This window comes from Rhinatrema bivittatum, chromosome 6, assembly GCF_901001135.1.
Source record: "Rhinatrema bivittatum chromosome 6, aRhiBiv1.1, whole genome shotgun sequence".
NCBI classification, from domain to species: Eukaryota; Metazoa; Chordata; class Amphibia; order Gymnophiona; family Rhinatrematidae; genus Rhinatrema; species Rhinatrema bivittatum.
The window spans coordinates 291,169,000-291,191,525 of record NC_042620.1 but is presented as its reverse complement, the minus strand read 5'-3'; the positions used below and the strand labels follow the sequence as shown (position 1 = coordinate 291,191,525).

Sequence of the window (22,526 nt, the reverse complement as noted above, 5' to 3'; positions counted from 1 at the left end):
TTTTTCTGCAAGTGGATGAGCAGGGGGCAATAAAGCATGTGTACATTTGAAAATCAAATGGAAGTAAGGTCTGCATGCATTGTTAGCTGCTCTGAGGGCAATTTTTAGCTAAGCCCTTTTACCCGTGTAAATGGCTTTGAAAATTGCCCTCCTCAGCCGGCTTCCAATTCCTACCTGCACTGATTTTTGGTTCACTTTATATTCAGGTCAGTGATCTTCTAACTCTTGTGGAGTAAAACTGTATTTATTAGCAAATGTTTGCTAGCAGACAGAAATGTTAATTATGACACAGTCATATTCTCACTGCATTTATTAGTAACCAAAGTGGCCCCTCTTCAGCATAAAGTATTTATGGCAAACAGAATATAACAAGATGATAACTAGAGATAAAATTAGCTTCAAGAACCAAGCCTCTCTTAGCTCAGTGAAAGAGAGATGCTGCTCAACTTACTTTTTAGGGGTTCGAAGATCAAGAAACTTGTCCCGGATATCAAGAGTAATATCTGCAAGCTTTGTATCTTGCAGTTTGATTTTAATCTGAAAGAAGAGGTTGCAGTTACTGTTACATGGCAAAGACTACTGCTGCTACAGATCTGTCACTGTATGGAGTGCATAATAATCCATATGAAATATTCAATTTTTCGTATTACTTTTTGCCACTTATACTCCCTTTTCTATTGGCAAATAAAGCAAAATGCTCCAATAGCTTAGGAACAGAAGGGAGCCTTACCTGATACTACATTCTTCAGTGTTTCTCTTTTGCCAGTTCTGCGATTAGGATTACCATATTTCCAAAACTAAAAACCAGGGGGCAATTTTAAAATTACATATACTGGTGTAAAGTCTGTGGGTACTTAATTTGCACAATCTTTTTTTTTTTTTTTTTCCATGGCAAACATTGTGCATAATTTTGAAACTTTAAATACACATGTCTGCATTCCTCACCTTAACCCTGTCCCAGGACCGCCTCCACACAATGCATGTAACAGTATATGCATTGCAGACCATGCATACCTTTACCCACAGGGAGGCAAGGTAATTTACAAAAAACCCTTTTACACAGGTAAAAGTGAAATGTAATCTTATCTGCTAATTTCCTGTCCTTGAGTCCCGACAAGACAGTCTAGACAAGTGGGTTATATTCCACTACCAGCAGATGGCAGCATAGAGCAACTGGTTTGCTGTTCCCCTATATAGGGTCTTAAATGTGTTACCTAGTAACTTCATTGTGTGTTCCTTAGTCTTTGTACTTTTTGAAAGAGTAAACAACCGATTTGCCAAATTCATCCACTCATTATCATATCTCCCCTCAGCCGTCCCTTCTCCAAGTTGAAAAGCCCTAACCTCTTTAGCCTTTCCTCATTAGGGGAATCGTTCCATCCCCTTCTCTGTATTTTTTCTAATTCTGCTGCATCTTTTTTGAGATATAGTGACCAGAACTGCACCCAATACTCAAGGTGCAATCCTACCATGTAGCAATAAGGAGGCATTATGATATTCTCTGCAATATTTCCATTCTTTTCCTATTAATTCCTAGCATTCTATTTGTTTTCTTGGCCACTAACCACACATTGAGCAGAGTATTTTAATATATTATCCACGATGATGCCTAGATCCTTGTCCTGGGTGGTGACTCCCAATGTGGAAGCTTTCATTGTATAGCTATAATTTGTCTTGCTTTTCCTGACATTCATCACTTTGCACTTGTCCACATTTAATGTCATCTGCCATTTGGATGCCCAGTCTCACTAGGTCATCTTGCAATTAAAAACTTTAAATAATTTTGTATCATCTGCAAATTTGATCACCTCACTTGTTGCTCCCATTTATAGGTCATTTATAAATGTGTTAAAAAGCAGTGGTCCCAAGGGGCCTGGCCCAAGATGGCAGTAGCTTAGATGGTCACACTCCTAACAACTCCTGATTTATTTCAAAATTTCTTTGTTCATACCTGAATTAATTGCCATGGTTCGGAAGAGGAAGGGAAAGTGCTAGTCTACCTGCTGCTCCTCCGGATTCCCTTTCCTCTGGTCCTATGTATTCCTTTTGTGGTCTGATCCGGAGTGCTAGGAGCTAAGTTGGGAGGTCCTTCATTGGGATCCCTGGGGGGAAAGATGTGCCCCTGGCTTCCCTTGGAGATAGCATTTCGCTGAGCCCCAATATTAGGGGGTCCTCCGGAGGATCCATTCGTCGTGTGTTTAGCTGATGTGGATGGAATGATCTCATCAGCTGGTGAGGTGGGAAGTGCAGCCATGATTTCAGGGAATTTGGCTTCATTGGCTGGACTGTTGCAAGGGAGCTTTTCTCCCCCGATAGAACCCGGAGGGAGCCCTGTATCTCTGGAAAATGCGGCATGTGTGTCATCTTATCCTGCTACTGGAGCTCAGGTATATTTGGCCCTCTCTGCTACTTCTGTACTTTCTGAAAATGAGTTTTCCTTGGAAAGACTGACTGTTTTTACCCTTGAGGAAATATGTATGTATTTATTTATTTAAATCTTTTCTATACTGTCGTTAAGAGGGGTCCGTCACAATGGTTTACAATAGGGCACATAAAATAGGATGCTGCAATATATTAATTTACACAGGTGCCATAATGATTCGGTACATAGTTTTTAAACAAAATAATTGGTTTGTGATACAATACTGTCCAGAATTTTCTCTCAGGTTTGAAAATAATGCTATCTTTGTGTTGCTTTATCTTAGAGTGATGGGCGATAAGATAAAGTAAAAGAATAAAAATACAGCCACACACATATTGATTGTATTGGTGTGTGTTGATGTTCATGTGTTTGTACCTCATACTTCGCTGGCTTCACTATTCCCCCTTCTCAATTTGATAAGCTTGCTTAGCCAGGTTTTTAAGCTTTTTCTAAAGGTTTTGCTGTCTGTTTGTAACCTTAACTCTAATGGCATGGTTCCACAGGATGGGTCCTGCCAAGGATAGTGCTCTCTCTCTTACTTGTGTTAGTCTTGCTGATTTTATTGATGGAATATTAAGGAGTACTTTGTTGGCTGATCTCAGGTTTCTGTTTGGTACGTGTACGCGGAGGGCAGTGTTAAGCCATTCCGCTTTTTCGTTATGTATTAATTTATGTATGGTGCAAAGTGTTTTGTATTGTATCCTTTGCTCAACGGGTAACCAGTGTAACTCGGCTAGGGTTTCGGTGATGTGGTATTTTTTACTTTTTCCGGTCAAAATTCTTGCAGCAGTGTTTTGTAAAATTTGTAGTGGTCTGAATGATGTGTATGGTAGACCTAGTAATAGGGCATTACAGTAGTCGGTGCTTGCAAAAATCAGTGCTTGTAGTACTGAACGAAAGTTGGTAGTCGTTAGAAGTGGTTTGAGTCTTCTGAGAACCATGAGTTTAGTGTATCCTTCTCTCACTTTTAAGGATATATGTTGTTTTAGGTTTAATTCTGTGTCGATTATAACTCCTAGGTTCCGTACTTTCTCTGCTAGTTCTATTTTTTGGTTGTTTTTGAGTGTGATAGTTTTTTGAATGATCTCAGTCTTTTTGCGTTCTAAATGTAGAAACTCTGTTTTTTCTATATTGATTACTAGCTCCATTTGGTTTAGTAATTGTTTTATGATATCAAGATACATATTAGCTATGTTTAGGTTTTTTCAATAGTTTCATCTATGGGTAGTACTAAAGCAATATTGGGCACAGGCAAAGTGCCGACATCTCAAATTACTTCAATTTCTTCAAAAAATTTGTCCATTGACCAAAGAATTGGAAGTTTGGAACTGTATAGGAATGAAAATCAAAATCATTTATCTAAGGTCGCTACCTCAGTTAAACAGATGGAGGAGGTTAATCAGGTGGTAATAAAGGGTAATGTTGTTCTTGCACTTATGTGGGAGAATTTAGACAACATAATTAGGTGCAGGAATTGATATCTAATCAATTTTCCTTGTCTTCCTTTTGTTACACCTTTGGATAAGTTTAAAAAAATATTTGAAAGAGGTATTAACAATTCCTAAAAATTCTTTTTCCACCAATTTCTAAAATATATTATCTGCTACCTGTTAAAAAGTGTGATGGGTTTATCTAATTGTTATATCTACCCCAAGGACTGTATCTACTAGGTCTGAATTCAATTTAGAAAAGCCATCTGTAATCACTTTGGTCTGCTATCATGGGATTGGGAAGTTCTCTATTGGGGAAAATGGACTCTATGGGCCGGAGTTTCAAAGGGTTAAGCACGCCGAGCCTATTTTCAAAAGGCCCGGTGACGTGCGTAAGTCCCGGGGCTTTACTAAAGGGGCGGTCCGGGGGTGGGGCCAGAGGCTTCCGGCACAGCGGCCATTTGCCGCTGTGCTGGGGACTGCGCGCCGGCAGGGCTGAAGTAAGTTTGGAAACAAAAAAAAAAAAAAGAAGAGAAAGATAGGGGGGAAGGGTGGGGGAGGGAGGGGAAGGGAAGTTTCCTTCGAGGCACTCCGATTTCGGAGCGGCCTGGGAGGGAACGGGGGAAGGCAGCGTGGCTCGGCGCGTGCAAGGCGCACAACTGTGCACCCCCTTGCACGCGAGTTATAAAATTGGGCGTACATGTGAGCACGCTGGGTAGCATGCGCACATGTACGCCCATGCGCTGTTTTGAAAATCTACCCCATATTATTAAAATATGAAGATCTTCAGGAGCAATTTGCCTCCCATGAACAAAATTTCAAGGTACATGAAGAGAAAAATGAATCAGTTTGCAACTCAATATAATGACATGAAAAAGTGTCATTTATCCCTAATTAGAGATAAGAAGTGGCCTGCGTCAATTTGAAAACTTGGATAACTACTCAAAGAGATTTAATTTTAGATTTCTGAAATTTCCTAAGGAGGATTTGATTGTACCTCTTGAAATGCTAAAAAGATTCTACCTGGAAATATTAAAAATTCCAGCAGAGGCTTTTCCACCTATTTCTAAAGTTTTCTATCTTCCTGATACATCCAAAGATCAAGAAGGTGTTAGGGGCAATGTCCCCAATTTTGATAATCCTAATAGAGATGTAATTTGACTGCTCTTTTGCAAAAATCTTAACTGGATGTGGAGACCCGGGCCACCTTGTAAAATGATTTATATTTTAGAACCTGATAAAGAATGTATTTTTAAAAAGTACTTTTGTATTGAATCTTGTTTCTTCTTAGGTAGTAAAGTATTGATTTTTTTTTCTAATGTAGCCAGAACCACTCAGCAATGTTGTAAACCCTTTCTTCTGAAGCGACAGAAGGTGTTGGCTTTAGGTGCCATCTTTTCATTGCGTTTTCCTTGTAAATGTCATGGTAAGTGGGGAGGCAACAAATATGTTTCTATGAACCATACCAGCCTGAGGGATTTTTGTTTAACCAAGAGGCACCAGTTCCAGCAGCTGTTAGCTGAACCTATGTTAGCTTACGCTTTGCCAGCATTATATAATATATTATTGGGCACATGTTTTTCTTGAAATTGTTTTCTTCTTAATCCCCTCAATGATAGTGGTCTAAAGTTTCCTTTATTTGCTCCTAATATGTATGGAGGATTTTTATGTTTTTTTCTTGATGGAATATTGCTTTCTTTGTCTAGGTTTTTCTGACATGTAAATTTAAACTTCAATTAAAAAAAAAAAAAAAGTGTGATGGAATGGCTTTGCTGGGTGATTTATCCCCTACATTAGAAGACAGTTAAAATGTAACTGATATTTTGCAAACATCGGATAGAGATTTGGCAAAACCATCTACCTTGAAAGCAGCTCTTGTCTTGGACCCAGAAAGAGATTGGCTATTGTGACTGTTCTTTAAACATCGTGGTGTTCTCTTAACTTATGGATTAATATTTTTCCAAATATATTTAAAGTTACTCATAGGAGAAGGAAACAGTTTTTGTTAGAGACCCAGAATTCTGTAGCTTGGAGCAAATTTTTTTCGTCAAGTTCCCATGTAAATGTTTAGTTAAATTCCAAAATGTTTCATATATTTTCTTTGAACCTATTCAACTAACATTGTTTCTAAGTGATAGAATTGTTGCCAGGTGTTCTGGTAACGTATGATATTATTTTTACTTAAGATCAGGGTTCCTTAATATTGATTGTATGATTGCTGTACTTAATTTTTCCTTTTTGTTCTTTTCCTTAGATTGGGTCAGCCATTATTGAGGACTTAAAATTGTTTGAAAATTGGCCCGGTGTGCATAAGGCCCAGCCACACGCGTAGACCCTAGTATTCACACGTGCTGGGGTTTTAAAATCTATCCCATAAGCTTTATGCTATGGCCTTGTACTCTCCTAGTGCCCCTTTTATCCCTCGATCATTTAAGGTCAAAATGACTCCCTCACAGGCCTTTTGAGTTAAAAGTACCTGAAAAAGTTTTCATAATGTGTTTTTGCTTCCACAGAAAACTTCTTTTCAAATTCTCTCTTGGCCTTCCTTATCAATGCTTTGCATCTAACTTGCCAGTGTTTATGCTGTTTCCAGTTTTCTTCATTTGGATTCCTTTTCTGTTTATTGAAAGATGTTCTTTTGGCTAGAATAGTCTTTTACAACTCACCTTTTAACCATGCTAGCAGTCGATTGACCTTTCTTCTACCTTTTTTAATGCATGGAATACATCTGATCTAGGTTTCCAAGATGGAATTTTTAAACAACGTCCATGTCCAATGTAAACTCTTGATCTCTGCAGCTGCTCCTTTCAGATTTCCTAACCATTTTTCTAATGTTCTCATAGTCTCCCTTTTAAAAGTTAAATGCTATTGTAGTACATTTCCTCAGTATCCTCCCTCCAGTTATCAAGTCAAATTTGATCATGCACCAATACCTCTTACACCAAATCATGTGTTCCACTAAGGATTAGGTCTAAAAGAGCTCTCTCCCTCATTAATTCTTGTGCCAGTTGCTCCATGAAACAGACATTTATTTCAGCTAGAAACTTTGAGGCCCATATTCAGTCACTGTCCAGATAGGAAAGTTAGCCGGATAAACGTATACGGCTAACTTTGGAGGTATATTCATAACATAAGAAATTGCCATGCTGGACTAGACCAAGGGTCCATCAAGCCCAGCATCCTGTTTCCAACAGAAGCCAAACCAGGCCACAAGAACCTGGCAAGTATCCAAACACTAAGAAGATCCCATGCTAATGATGCCAGTAATAGCAGAGCCCATTCCCTAAGTCAGCTTGATTAATAGCAGTTAATAGACTTCTCTTCCAAGAACTTATGCAAACCTTTTTTAAACCGAGCTACACTAACTGCACTACCCAGATCCTCTGGCAACAAATTCCAGAGCATAATTGTGCGTTGAATGAAAAAGAATTTTCTCCAATTAGTCTTAAATGTGCTACTTGGTAACTTCATGGAGTGCCCCCTAGTCCTTCTATTATCTGAAAGTGTAAATAACCAATTCACATCTACTCATTCAAGACCTCTCATGATTTTAAAGACCTTGGGGTGATAGTGTCTAACGATCTGAAGTCAAAACAATGTGACAAGGCGATAGCTAAAGCCAGAAGAATGCTGGGCTGCACAGAGAGAGGAATATCTAGTAAGAGAAAGGAAGTGATGATCCCCTTGGACAGGGCCTTGGTGAGGCCCTGTCCAAGGGGATCATCACTGGATCGTCCCTGGAGTACTGTGTTCAGTTCTGTAAACCGTTTCTCCAAAGGAACAGAGACAGGATGGAGGTGGTCCAGAGAAGGGCAACCAAAAAGCTGGATGGTCTTCATAAAATGACTTATGAGGAGAGATTAAAGAACCTAAATATGTACACCCTGAAAGAGAGGAGGAGCAGAGGTGATATGATACACCTCTTTAAAAAAACTTAAAAACATGGCTCTTCAAAAAAGCTTTTCACAATGAGAGTGGAGAGTAAGGAATACTAGCGGACAAGAGAGAACTCCGGCACACTGTTAAAAGTCAACAAATAGCAGTTATCCCTCCTTTATTATTTTTTCTCATACCTAAAGATTAATTTAAGAGTACAGTATTCTCATATGGATATCCTATTATTCATATAAATGGAACTTCCAATCCACAATCCAAATAGCGTATATTATTTGAATCATGTAACTGAAACTTTATTGGCACCTACTAGCTAATTTATAATCCTAACCAGAATTATTTATGTGCCTATCTGTAAACCGTTGTGATGGTATACTACTAAACGACGGTATAGAAAAGTTTTTAAATAAATAAATAAATAAATAAATAAATAAATACTTTCAGATTCTTGAAAGGTTTTAATGATTCATGGTCAACATCAAACCTTTTACAATGGAAAAAAAAATCAGTAGAACTAGGGGTCACGATTTGAAGCTCCAGGGAGGAAGACTCAGAAACAATGTCAGGAAGTATTTCTTCATGGAGAGGGTGGTGGATGACTGGAATGCCCTTCCGGAGGAAGTGGTGAAGACTAAAACTGTGAAAGATTTCAAAGCGGCGTGGGATAAACACTGTGGATCCATAAAGGCTAGAGGATGGGAATGAAGAGTAGAGATATGGGAGTGGCTTGCTGGAATGTTAACTACTACTACCTGGTGATTACTACCCTTACTCAAAAAAAATCCCTTGCATGATTAATGCAACCCCAACATTGCTCTCTGCTTCAATGGCAGGGGGTAAAGTGGAAAAGATGATTGGCATTCAGACAACAACCAACAAGGACTAAACTTCATAATCTGGGTAAACAAATAAGCGTGGGGGTAGCTTGCTTATTACGCCGGTTACTACCCTAAACCAATTAAGCCTGATATATCACTTTGAATACATATACATTGTTGCTCTCTGCTTCTACGGCAGGGGGAAAAAGTGGAAAACAGGATTTACATTCAGGCACCAACCAACAAGGCATTGATCTGTGCAATCTGGGTAAACAAGCATCGGGGTAACTTGCTTGATGCGGCGATTACAACCCTTAACCATAAGCCTTATGCTCACCTTTGATGCAACTCCAACATCCTGCATCAATGACAGGGGATGGCAGGAAATTTGAATCAGTTACCAACAAGAGTCCTGAAGTTGGTGGTTGGTGAAACAGATAAGTATGGGAAAATAAGAGTGGAAGCTTGCTGGGCAGACTAGATGGGCCGATTGGTCTTTTTCTGCCGTCATTTCTATGTTTCTATCATATCCCCCCTCAGCCATCTCTTCTCCAAGCTGAATAGCCCTAACCTCTTCAGCCTTTCCTCACTATTGAATATAGCTGGATATCTTAAAGTTAGCCAGTTATCTTTAGGACTGTTCTTTGGCCCAACTAGACTTAGCTGGCTAAGTTAACCAGCTAATTTTGAATATCTGAGTTAGCTGGCTAACAACTCCTCCCAGTTATGCCCCCGAATACCTCTAACTTAGCTGGCTAAATTTAAGCTGGCTAAGTGCCCAAATATTCATTAAGCCATATAACTTCTGAATAATCTATCCAAATGCTTCTGAATATGGACCTCTATCTCCTTAGCATGTCCTGATGTGGCATTTATCGGGTCAATACTGATGTAATTGAAATAACCCATTATTTCTGTGTTTCTAATTTTGTAGTGTCCCTAATTTCTGTTCGCATTTCATCATCTGTCTGTTCATTCTGATGAGGTGGATGGTAGAACACAACCACTGCTATTCTATTCCCTCTCTCACTTAGAATTTCTTTCCATAAAGATCCTATAGTGAATTTTGTTTCCTGCAGAACATTTATTCTGTTTGACTCTATGCGCTGTTTAACATATAGCGCCACCCCGCCACTAATTTGATCCATCCCATCATTACAATATAATTTGAACCCTGCTATCACATCGCCCATTTAGTTATCCTTCTTCCACCAGGTTTCTGAGATACCAATTATATCTACCTCTTGATTCAGTGCTATACATTCTAGCTCTCCCATCTTATTTTTTTAGACTTTCAGCATTTGTATATAGACATTTCAAAGTATGTTTTTTGTTTATGTTAACCTGCTTATCAGTTGACAGATGTAATTCTGAATCTTTCTGCTCTGTCTGCTCTTTACTTAAAGGCACCTAGGCTACTTCAGCATTAATTGCAATCTATCGGGATTCCTAACTTTCTTGTTTTGTTAGTATCCTTCAAAGGTACATCATTCTGAACCATGCAATTCTGAGCGACTGTCAGCTTTCCCCCATCATCTAGTTTATAAGCTGCTCTATCCCCTTTTTAAAGGTTAATCCCAGCAGCCTGGTTCCACTATGGTTAAGATGGAGCCCATTCTGTTGGAATAGGCTCCCCCTTCCCTGGAATGTTCCCCAGTTCCTAACATATCGTCTCATCCATGCACTGAGACTCTGTCGATTGGCCTGCCTCTGGGGTTCTGCATGTGGAATGGGGAGCATATTTGAGAATGCAACCCAGGAGGTTCTGGATTTCATTTTCATATCTAAATTTGGCTTCCAGATCCTCCCTCCTGCACCTTCCTATGTCACTGGTACTAACAAGTACCACGACAGTTGGGTTCTCTCTGGAACTCTCTACCTTCATACCAAGCAAGTAGGTTATTAAGCGATCCACACATACACAGCAGCCACCCATCTATCTAATTTCTAATGATTTAATCATCAGCTATAACATCCCTTCTAACCTTTACCTCCTGGGCATATGGCCCTGGAGACACATCCTCGGTGCAAGTGTAATGTATCACTTGAAGAGCAGGTTCTATCTACAGGAACACTTTCTGCTACATGAAGGTGATGGTTTCTTGCAAAGTGATTTTGCTCCTCTAAAGCAGCACAAAGACTGCTTGACTGGAGTTTGGACTGCTCTACTACATCGAAACATAGAAATGACGGCAGAAGAAGTTCAAACGGCCCATCCAGTCTGCCTAGCAAGCTTTCAGTTATTTTTCTCATACTTACCTGTTACTCTGACCATTGAGGTCAGGGCCCTTATTGGTAACTTTTTGGTTATAATTTCCTTCCACCCCCGCCAGTGATGTAGAGAGAAGTATCAAGCCTAATTGGTTAGGGGTAACCACCGCCGCAATAAGCAAGCTAATCCCATGCTTATTTATTTACCCAGACTATGCAATTCAGTCCTTGTTGGTAGTTGTCTGAATGTAAATCCTCTTATCTTCATTCCCCCCTGCCGTTGAACCAGTGAGCTGCGCTATATGGGACGGATTACGCACGTAACCCCGAAAACCCGCTCCTGCGTGCGCCGAGCCTATTTTGTATAGGCCTGGCAATGCACGCAAGCCCCAGGAATCGTGTATGTCCCGGGGCTTGAAAAAAAGAGGCGGGGGCATGGCCAGAGGCCTCCGAATGACCACTAGGCTGGGAGTGCTGGCGCATGCAACCTACGTCTGCCTGGAGGCAGGCGCAACTTTAAGAACAAAGGTATGGGGGGGGGGGGTTTAGGAAGAGCTGGGGGCTGGGCGGAAGGAAAGCCATCCCTTGCGCGCATGTTATAAAATCGTGCGTAGATTTGTGCGTGCTGGGTTGCGCGCACAAATCTACGCACTCGCGTAATTCTTAAGATCCGGCCCTATATGCATTCAAAGTGAAGTATCAGGCTTAATTGGTTTGGGGTAGTAACTGCTGTAACAAGCAAGCTACTCCCACGCTTATCTGTGAATGCAAATCCTTTGTCCCGCATTCCTCTTGCCGTTGAAGCATAGAGCAATGTTGGAGTCGCATTAATCGTGTGTATGTTTATTGAAAAAGGGTATTAATCACCAGGTAGTAGCCGTCATTCCTGCAAGCCACCCCCATGCCTCTTATCTTCATTCACATCCTTAAGACTTTATGGATCCACAGTGTTTATCCCATGCCCCTTTGAAATCCTTCACAGTTTTAGTCTTCACCACTTCCTCCGGAAGGGCATTCCAGGCATCCACCACCTTCTCTGTGAAGAAATACTTCCTGAAATTGGTTCTGAGTCTTCCTCCCTGGAGTTTTAAATCGTGACCCCTGGTTCTGCTGATTTTTTTGCAATGGAAAAGGTTTGTCGTTGACTTTGGATCATTAAAACCTTTCAAGTATCTGAAGGTCTGTATCATATCACCCCTGCTCCTCCTTTCCTCCAGGGTATACATATTTAGATTCTTCAGTCTCTCATCATAAGGCATTAGATGAAGACCATACACCTTTTTGGTCGCCCTTCTCTGGACCGCCTCCATCCTGTCTGTTCCTTCGGAGATACGGTCTCCAGAACTGAGCACAATACTCTAGGTGAGGCCTCACCAAGGACCTGTACAAGGGGATAATCACTTCCCTTTTCTTACTCAATATTCCTCTCTCTATGCAGCTCAGCATTCTTCTGGCTTTAGCTATCGCCTTGTCACATTGTTTCGCCGACTTCAGATCGTTAGACACTATCACTCCAAGGTCTCTCTCCTGCTTCATGCACATCATACCTTCACTCCCATCGAATACATTACTTTTGGATTTCCACACCCCATATGCATGACTGCACGTCTTGGCACTGAATCTCAGCTGCCATATCTTCGACCAGTCTTCCAGCTTCCTTAAATCCCGTCTTATTCTCTCCACTCCTTCCGGCATATCCACTCTGTTGCAGAACCTATCATCTGCAAATAGACAACCTTACCTTCTATCCCGTCCGCGATGTCACTCACGAAGATATTGAACAGGACCGGTCCCAACACCGACCCTTGAGGCACTCCACTCATCACTGCTCTCTCTTCCGAGTAAGTTCCATTTGCCATCACACATTGTCTTCTGTCCTTCAACCAGTTTGCTATCCAGGCCACCACCTTGGCACTCACTCCCAAGCTTCTCGTTTTATTCACTAGCCTCCTTTGCGGGACTGTATCAAAAGCTTTGCTAAAATCCAAGTAGATGACATCCAGCGCTCTTCCTCGATCCAATTACTTTGTCACCCAATCAAAAAAAAGTCTATCAGATTCGTCTGACAGGACCTTCCCTTGGTGAAACCATGCTGCCTCTGGTCCAGCAATTCTGCTGCTTGTAGATAGTTCACTATTCTTTCCTTCAGCAGCTACTCCAATACTTTTCCCACCACCGAGGTGAGGCTAACCGGCCTGTAGTTTCCAGCCTCCTCTCTGCTCCCACTCTTGTGAAGAGGGACCACCGCCGTTCTTCTCCAATCACTCGGCACCACTCCCATTTCCAGGGATCTATTGAACAGGTCACTCAGCGGAGCCGGCAGCACATCTCTGAGCATTTTCAGTATCCTGGGATGAACCTCATCAGGCCCCATGGCTTTGTCCACTTTCAGTTTTCCTAGCTCTTCCCAAACATTCTCTTCCATAAACGGAGTTTCATCCATTCCACTCCTCTCCAGTTTCTTGTTAACTAGCGTCGGTCCTTCTCCGGGGTCTTCTTTAGTGAACATCGAACTGAAGTATTCATTTAATATTTCTGCCATTTCTTCATTTGTCTCCACCCATTGATCCTTTTCACCTTTCAATTTCACTATACCACTTTGGACTTTTCTCCTTTCACTGATGTATCTGAAAAATGTTTTGTCACCTCACTTTACCTCTTTGGCAATCCTTTCTTCCGCTTGACTTTTCGCTTTCTTGATTACTTTCTTCGTCTCCCTCAGTTTTACCAGATATTCCTCCTTGTGATCCTCCCTTTGGGATCTTTTATATTTCTTAAACGCTGTTCTTTTAATTTTTATTTTATCAGCCACTTCCTTTGTGAACCAGATAGAAAAGTAAAGAAAAGAATGAAACCTAACATATATATTAGTCGCTTCAGTAATTGCTCCTTTTAATTTGGCCCACTGTTGTTCCACATATCTCATTTTCTCCCATCCTTCTAGTTCTTCCTCCAGGTACTTCCCCTTTTCAACAAAGTCCGTGTTTTTGAAACACAAAACCCTGGTCTTTGTGCGACTTCTCCTCTATATACCTGTCTGCCTCAGCTCCTTCAGGTCTGCCACTCTGGCCTCCAGAGATTGGATTTATTCTTTGATAGCCAGCTCTTTGCACTGGGTGCACATAAACAATACCCTACCAACAGGGAGATAATCATACATATAGCACTCAGTGCAAAAAAATTGGATAGCCCCCAACTTGCAGCTGGACTTCTGTCTGCATCTTAATTTTATTAAGTTGGTAAAGTTTAAAGCTGATTATGGAGTATGTATGTCTCTCAATTTAAGGCATCTTAAATTATTTGGAGAGCAATATGTAACCACTCTCCAGTTTGTGCAATTAGCCAGATAAATTTATCCAGCTAACTAGCACTATATATTTAGCAGCGTTGCTGTTGAATATACCTGGCTATCAATGCAAGTCAGATAAATTTATCCAGCTAACTTTAGGACAGGTCAAGGGGCAACCAGAATTAGCCAAATAAGTCATCTGGCTAACTCTGAATATTGGAACTAACTGGATAACTTATTTAACTAACTCAACTCCTCCCAGTTATGCCCCAGCAACACCACTAAGTTATCCAGCTAAATTCTAGCTGGATAACTTATTTGGCTAGAATTCAGCTGGATAAATTTTTTTATCCAGCTGTTTTTTGTAATTTCCTCCTTTCTCAAGTTTATTGTAAACTGGCGTGATGTGCTCGCACGAACACCGGTATATTAAAAGCTGTTAAATAAATAAATAAAATAAATAAATAAATGCATAAATTTTCATTTAGTCAGATAATATTCAGTTATCCAGCTAAATGCTTTTGAATATGGACCTCGTGTCTTTTAAAATTTAAAAGCTGAATTTTAAAAGCCCAGTGTGCGCCAAAACCAGGAAATACGCGCACAAGTCAGGCCGATGCGAGCAAGTGGATCTTAAAAGCCATCTGTGTACGTGCTTATCTCCCGCTATGCGCACAAATAAAAAGTTATGAAAAAGGAGTGGGGCATTGGCATAGGCTGGGTGGGGCATTGGTGTTCCTGGATTTCACCTTGAAATCTGCATGTAAATACTTACGTCTACAGGTGCGTGCTGGGGTCCCCAGCCGCATATCATTACTTCTGCTATGGATGGCATGTAAGTCGAAAACAATAAAGACTAAACAAATCAGCAGGATTTTAAAGTTCAGGGCTAAGAGGGGGAAGGGAGGCTATGAAACCAGGGGGGTTTGGAACTGGGAATAAACTGGTAAAACTGATAATGGTGTCGGCACATGTTTGTTTCTTTTAAAATGCCTCCACTTACGTGGTAGAAGTGGCATTTGCACGCATAGGCTCGCGTCTACTTAAAATTGTGCACACATGTTCAGGCTATTTTATAACTTGTGCTGTTACTGGAACAGAGATTCTGTAATATTATAGGATCAGAACATCTATACTGCTGGCAATGAAAGGTCTTAATTATTCTTTTTCTCACTGCAGTAATTGTATCTTCTGCAGCAATACTCCATAGTAGGTACAATATTTTGACAGCATATACACCAGTGCTCATGGAAAGGTGGGAAAGTACATTTTATCCTTGAGTTCACATAACAGAATCTGCAAGAAGTGAATGCCGCAAAAGGATTGGCTAAATAAATATTGTGTTCACCATGTTTGGTAACACTTCTTTTTCATAACATGGCAAATATCCATCATTTATACTAACCAATTCACAGCAGGGCACAGTAATTCTCCATTTTATTTTCAAAAGTGTGCATTGAAACCCACATAGTAAATCTTGTATTTTCTCACTAAGATTTTCTTAAACAAGCTATATGCTGTGGCAGTAATCCTGTGATAGTATGGTTGACTGTTCTTTATTACATGTTCTTCACATTCTCGATTAAACAAAATGTTCATTGGTCACTAAGCAGAGGAAGGGGGATCACTAGTCATTTAATAAGGTAACTATTGGCACACACTGGGCATGGTCTATAAATTAAGGAAAAGGAAAATTCATTTTTGGAATACCACAGATAAATCCAGATGCATAGCTTTTTTGTCCCTACCAGCAGATGGAGACAGAGAAGAAAAGCTTAACGGACACTGTGCTACTTAAGATAGCGTGCTACCTGCAGTCCCTCAGCATGAACTGTACCCAAGACAAGATTAGATTAAACCATAAACAACTTCCCCCTCCCCCAACATGAGCAGAGGAAAGTCAAGCCCTCAACCTGGAGCCTTTCCATCTATAAAAGAGATTGAATACTCCCAAACCTAAAACTATTTCTTACTATTTAAACACAGAAAACAGAATGGTTCCAGAGAGGGTGGGGCATTGGACTAATCACTGGTATTCCAGGAATGAAAATGAATAGGCAAGAACCAATTTTCTTTTCCTGTTCATATCCCAGATCAGTCCAGATGCATGGGATGTACCCAAGCGCCCCTTAACTGGGCAGGAATCTGAAAGACACACTTACAACATCTCTCCAAGCTGCTTCCGGTGCCCGGACATCCAGTTAGTAATACCTTGAAAATGATCTGTAGGGAAACCAACTGACACTCAGCAAAGAATACTGCATGCACCCAAGTAGAATGGACTTGTAGCCCCATTCGAATCAGACACCCTTTGCAAATATAAGCCCACACAATGGCTTCCTCCAGCCATCGTGCAATGCTAGCTTTAGAAGCTTTATTCCCTTTACTCATTCTACCCCACAGAACAAAAAGGTGATTGGACCTCTGAAAACTGTTGGTAACATTCAAACAGCGCACATCCAACAAGTGAAGTTCCTTCATATGTGGAGAAGAAGAATACAAATTCTGAAAAACACTAAGTTCAACCTTCTCACTGAGATGACAAGAAGATACCACCTTCGGTATAAGAGAGTGGTACCATGTGCAAAGACATCTCATCCTCCAAAATCTGAAGAAAAGGGTCCATACAAGACAATTCCTGAAGCTCTGAAATCCACCTGGCCAAACAAATCGTCACTAGAAAGATCACCTTTGGCATAAGGTCCTTCAGCAATGCCTTTCTCAACGGCTCGAACAGAAGATCACAGAGAACTCACAAAATCAAATTTAAGGGTCCACGAGGGGAACACTCGCCTCACTGGAGGCTGCAAGTGTTTCTCCCTTCTATGAAAACGGACTGCATTTGGATGCAAAGCCATTCAAATGCACCTTACCTCTAAATTAGCCCAAGGCTGCAACCCAGACCCTTAGAGAATTAAATACCAGCCCTTTCTCTAGATCATTCTGCATAAAAGGCTTGCATGTGAAATATGAATGCCCAAAGGGGTGCAATACCCTCCCTGAGGCACTATGTTTCAAAAGATTTCCACATTTTGACATAAGCCTATGAAGTGTAAGTACTCCTAACCTGCAGTAAGGTCATAATGACTTCCTCTGAATAGCCTTTCAATCACAAACAATTCCTTTCAAAAGCCAGGCTGCGAGACAAAGGCGAACTGCCTGATCCAAGTTGGTCCTTTATGAAACAACTTGGGAAGATGCCTGCACCTTAGAGGGCCATCCACTGCTCGATTTACCAAGTCAACAAACCATGGCTGACACCCCATTCTGGAACTTCAAGGATCACCTTCCCCGGGTGAGTCTCGATACGCCTTAGCACCCTTCCTATTAGGGGCCAAGGAGGAAACACAAAATAGAATTCCCGACAGCCACAGGATAACCAAAGCATAGAGGCCTTCTGCTCTCACCTCCCACCTGAGACTGACAAAGTGGATTGCTATGACGCTCTGCTTCGATGCTATCAAGACCAGGTGAGGCATACCTCACCTGGAGCAAATGAGAGTCACTGCATCTTCCACCAACTCCCATTCTCCATGGTCCAGTACCTGCCAGCTGAGAAAATCTGCTTGAACACTGTTCACCCTGGCGACATGAAACGCTGCCAGAGCCACTAGGTTTTGCTCTGCCCAGTGGAAAAGCACCGGCCACTTGAGACTCCAGGAGGCTACTGATCCCTCTTGGCAACTGACAAACTATGATCACTGCATTGACTGATAGGGCCCTCACCATTCTAACGTGCAACTACAGGAGACAAGAAAGCAAAGCCTTGCAAAATGCTTTCGTTTCCAAATGATTGACTGACTACGAAGCTTCCTCCACCAACCACTGACCCTGTACCTCTTGCCCTTGACAAATGGCTTCCTCAGCCTTTCAGACTGGCATTGGTGGTTATTACCACCCAATCTGGGATCTCCCACTCTACGCCCAGCTCCAAATGGGCCTGAAAAGCCATCAGAAGAGGCTGAACCTGGATTTCCCTAGCAGTGGTAAATGGAGTTGACATTCCTCAGACTGAGGGTTTTAGCAGGACAGAAGCGCCCTCTGAAGAGGCCGCATGTGTGTGAATGCCCAGGGGAACTAGATTTAGTGTAGATGTCATAGAACCCAGGACCTGCAAATAATCCCAGACTCTAGGTACAGAAAACTGCAAAATCTGGCAGACCTGTGCCTGCAACATTAGCACCCTTTTCTCTGTGAGAAACACTTTGCCTGGTCTGGTATCAAACTGGGATCTCAGGAACTCTAGCAACTGGGTTGGAACCAAGTTGCTCTTTTCCAGATTCATCATCAAGCCCAAGGTCTACAACTTTGCAGGACTCTGATGAAATGAATGCTGACATAGGTCCTTCCACTTCACCCAAATGAGCCAGTCATCCAGATAAGGATGCACCAAGATGCCTTCCTTCCTTAGTGCTGGGGCGACCACCACCATCAACCTGGTGAACTTACAAGGAAGCAGCACTAGTCTAAATGGGAGTGCCCAAAACTGAAAATGTTCCCCTAGCACCATGAATCAAGGAATTTGTGGTACTCTGCCTGGATAGGAACCTGTAGATATGCTTCTGTGAGACCCAGAGAAGCCAGGAACTCCCCTGTGTGGGCCAATCAATGATTGTAGGGTTTGCATAAGGAAATGCAGAACCCTCAGAGCCACATACACCTTCTTCAGATCAAGAATGAACCAACAGGTACCCTTCTTCTTTGGGAATACAAAATAGATGGAATATATTCCTTTGCCTGCTCCCCTACAGGTACAGAGACTATCATTTCCAGGTGTTGTAGCTATTCTAATGTAGCACCAACCATCTCTCGTTTGAAATGGGAGGTGAAAGGGGAGAACATGTAGGCTTTGCAGGGAGGCCAAGCATATCTTACACTTATGACTGTCAGAACTCACTGGTCTGTTGTTACCTTGGTCCACTCTTCGTAAAAGAGGCCAACCATCCGCCAATGATCTCTGGAAAAGAGTGGACCAGCCGCATTTCATTCTGCAGTATTATCTCCTGCGGGTCTACACAAGCCACATATGACTGCGTACTACCAGATCCCTGCCTCTGAGAGGCCGCCCGAGCCACGAAACCTCTACATGTTTTATCTCTCAGCACCAGGACTGACTCCTCAAACCACCCAAGATGGAGCTCCATATTACGATCTTGAAGATCTTGCAACGCTCCAGTTCCTTCCACTGGGATAGCGTTCTTTCTTCTCACTGCCGACACTAAGGCATTCACCTTAGGACTCTTGAACAGCTCCACAGGATCCTCTGGCAAGATTTAAACATTGCCTTTGTCCTTCCAATCTTCAGGCCTGTTTCTGGAGTGTCCCACTCCTTCACCACCAAAGCCCTATGGAAAAGAAAAGTCCCCATGGGGCCCCGCCTAAACGGGGTCCTGTATCCTCATGTTCCGATTCCACCTCAGATCGTTTTTTTTTTTCTTTAGCTCTGCCAGGACCTCTGTGATCATTATTTGCTACCCCTCATGCCTGAAAGGTCTTCGCACTTCAGGGTCATCATTGCTGGCCACAGGAATCTCGCCCTCCTTCAGAGGGTCCTCTCCAAAACAGATACCAAGCTCAGATCTGGATCTAATGCAGATGAGGCAAGATGGAGAGCAGATGGCCTTCAAAGAAGATCTCTTCCTGCCTGAACTTCCAGGCATGAGTCCCTTCTTTTTCCAAAAAGGACTTGTGCATCAGCAGCCAACAAAAAAAAATAATTCACTGAGAGAGGATCCCCATTCTCCTGCGAATCAAACCGGAGATCAGCTGGACCTTCCACTTCAGGCTGGAAGGACCCCGAGGAATCCCCCATTGAAACCAAGGAAGGCGTATCTACATTTTATCTTAAGTTCCCATGCAAATGTGTGGTCTTTTTTCAGAAAATAAGTTTATTTTTATGGACCCCAAACATTTGCAAACTTTCATTTCAGACAACAGTGTAAATTAAATTATTACCACACCAAAAACTCAAAGCCCAATTGGTCCTCTCTTCAACAAATCAAAACGTAATAAACAGAGGACACTATATTTTCTCTTTATGTACACTGATGCTTGGTATTTTCCATTAGGCTAAACCATAGATTGGTGATAGCCTTACTAGTAAATATACTGTCTTTAATTTTTATTTTTCTTCAATAATTTAAAATTCTCTAGTTTTGCTTATTAGCCATCCATAAATGGTATCTCTCAACTAATAGCGTTTGAATGATATGCTTAAATTAGCTCTCTCTTATACAGTCTCCATCAATCGCCCTGTTAACAATACTTTATACTTAGATGTTTTAGTGGGAGGGTTTCCTCTCCTTGTAAAGTCCATTCAGTATTGCAAAATTGGAACCATCAGCCCTGAATTGACCAAGTCCAGGAAGTAAGCTGAAGAGGCGTCAAGGGACTTGGCTTGAGTCAGGGCTGGTGGCAATCTGGAAGCAGTGGCAAGCAAGGCTGAGGTCAGATCACAGAGATAGTCAAGCATAGTCAAACAATGCTGAGAGTCAATGGCATCATCAGGCGAAGCAGAGGTCCGGGCTTGGAGAGAGGCAACGGCGTAGTCAGATGAAGCCTGACCACGCCATTGCCTCATTCCAAGCCCGGACCGTATTGCCTGATTACGCCTTTGCCTCTCTCCAGACCTGGACCTCTGCATTGCCTGACTATGCCGTTGCCTCTCTCCAGACCCGGACCTCTGCATTGCCTGCCTACGCCGTTGCCTTTCTCCAGATCCGGACCTCTGCATTGCCTGCCTACGCCGTTGCCTCTCTCCAGATCCGGAGCTCTGCATTGCCTGACTACGCCGTTGCCTCTCTCCAGACCCAGACCTCTGCATTGCCTGACTACGCCGTTGCCTCACTCCAGACCCAGACCCAGGCCTTGCTTGCCACTGCTTCCAGATTGCCGCCAGCCCTGACTCAAGCCAGTCCCTTGAAGCCTCTTCAGCTTACTTCCTGGACTTGGTCAATTCAGGGTTCGGCCTGCTCTTGCTCGGGCGCCCCCTGTCTGCCTTCGTTCCTTTGGCGCTCGAGTCTCCAGGATATTACCTTGTCTGGTGTAAGACTGTACCATCTTTCTTCTGCTGTCTCTGGGCTGAACTCGATCTGCACATTGTCTACATACAGAGGCCCACCTAAGTCCAGCTGGCCCCGGCACCCAAAGGCTCAACCCGTGGGAAACGAAGGCTGGTATTGGTGAAGCTCCAGCTGGCCTCTGTTCATCAGCCCACTCCACCTGCCAACGGTGGGGACCCAGAGATCCTTACCTACGGGTTGCGTCAACCCCACCTCGGCCCAAGGGTCCACCTCTGGAGCAACATGAAGGACTTCAGGTGGCATGCTATGTTAAGCAGCACAGTGTCAGAAAAATGTTTGTCTCCATCTGCTGGTAGGGATGAAAAACACATGTATCTGGATTGATCTAGGGTTTGAACAGGAATTAAAGAATAGCATTGGAGGTCTGGATAGTACAGGCTAAGAAAAGGGGATATGGAAAATGCATTTGAGGATTAAGCCAAGCATAAGGTAGATCATGGGGTCTGACTCACCAACATGTCCTCACAGCAGGCTGTAGATACATCCCTTCTACTCATTCCCAGGAATATATCCTCTGTCCCAACACGCTGTTTGAAAACAATCTCGTACCTGATAGAATGAAAGTCAATGGCGACATGACAAAATGTTTCTGAACAAGAGGGAGACAGGAAATCAGAGGGATTGACTTTCAAACCACTGGGACATGCACTCTCAAGTGTTTTCTTTTATATTATAAAAAGGAAATACTTGGTGAGAGAATAAAACCTAATATATATAGTCAGGTAACTAGAAAGAAATAATGGTACTGTGCAGAAAGAAATAACAGTAAGTCAGGTGGATTGGAGAGGAGTCTCCTCCCAGAATTGTTTTTATAATTATACAAAGTGATGCATTTTGGCCAGTTTAGGTAAACCAAAATTGGATGAGCAAGGGTGTTTTCTTCAATAAAGCACTGAAAACATTTTAGATTTGCCAAGTCCTTCTGAGACTGGATTTTGCAAATCTGCAATTCTATTACAACGTTTCCTATATAAATAGAAAATGAAATATATTTAAGATTTTAAAGCATTAAAAAACAGAGTACTAAATAAAATTTTAACAAAAAAACAAAGCAGTTTCAAACTTACAAAAGAAAGAGATACTATACTGTTTGTAGGAATGGAAAAGTGCTTCTACCGCTGAAACTTCCTGAAATTATTATTATTTTACTAGCAAAAGCTGCCTGGCATTGCTTGGGTTGGCTGGTCTTTAACAGCTATAAATTTTAAAATCAAACAAAAGTGAAAACAATAAATATTGCTTTATTTTGTTAAATAATTAACAGCAAGCATATAGAAACTTAGGAAACCTCTCCATAACTACATTGACAGTTTATTAGATGTCTCTCGTTGCCCAAATCTAGAGAGCGCTAAACAGCGATTGTTATAGAAGACTAAAAAG

General features: G+C 41.9%; 1 protein-coding gene across 4 annotated transcripts in view; it reads right to left on the bottom strand.

Annotated features, from left to right (window-relative positions):
- Positions 1 to 22,526, bottom strand: part of PIH1D3 (PIH1 domain containing 3) — an 89,082-nt gene that overhangs the window by 25,304 nt on the left and 41,252 nt on the right. For all 4 annotated transcript variants that reach the window (XM_029607345.1, XM_029607347.1, XM_029607344.1 and 1 more), the window contains exons 6-7: positions 21,599 to 21,695; positions 452 to 537 (exon numbers count right to left, since the gene is read on the bottom strand). In XM_029607345.1, the coding sequence (XP_029463205.1) occupies positions 452 to 537; positions 21,599 to 21,695 (183 nt within the window). The remainder of the gene's footprint in view (positions 1 to 451; positions 538 to 21,598; positions 21,696 to 22,526) is intronic.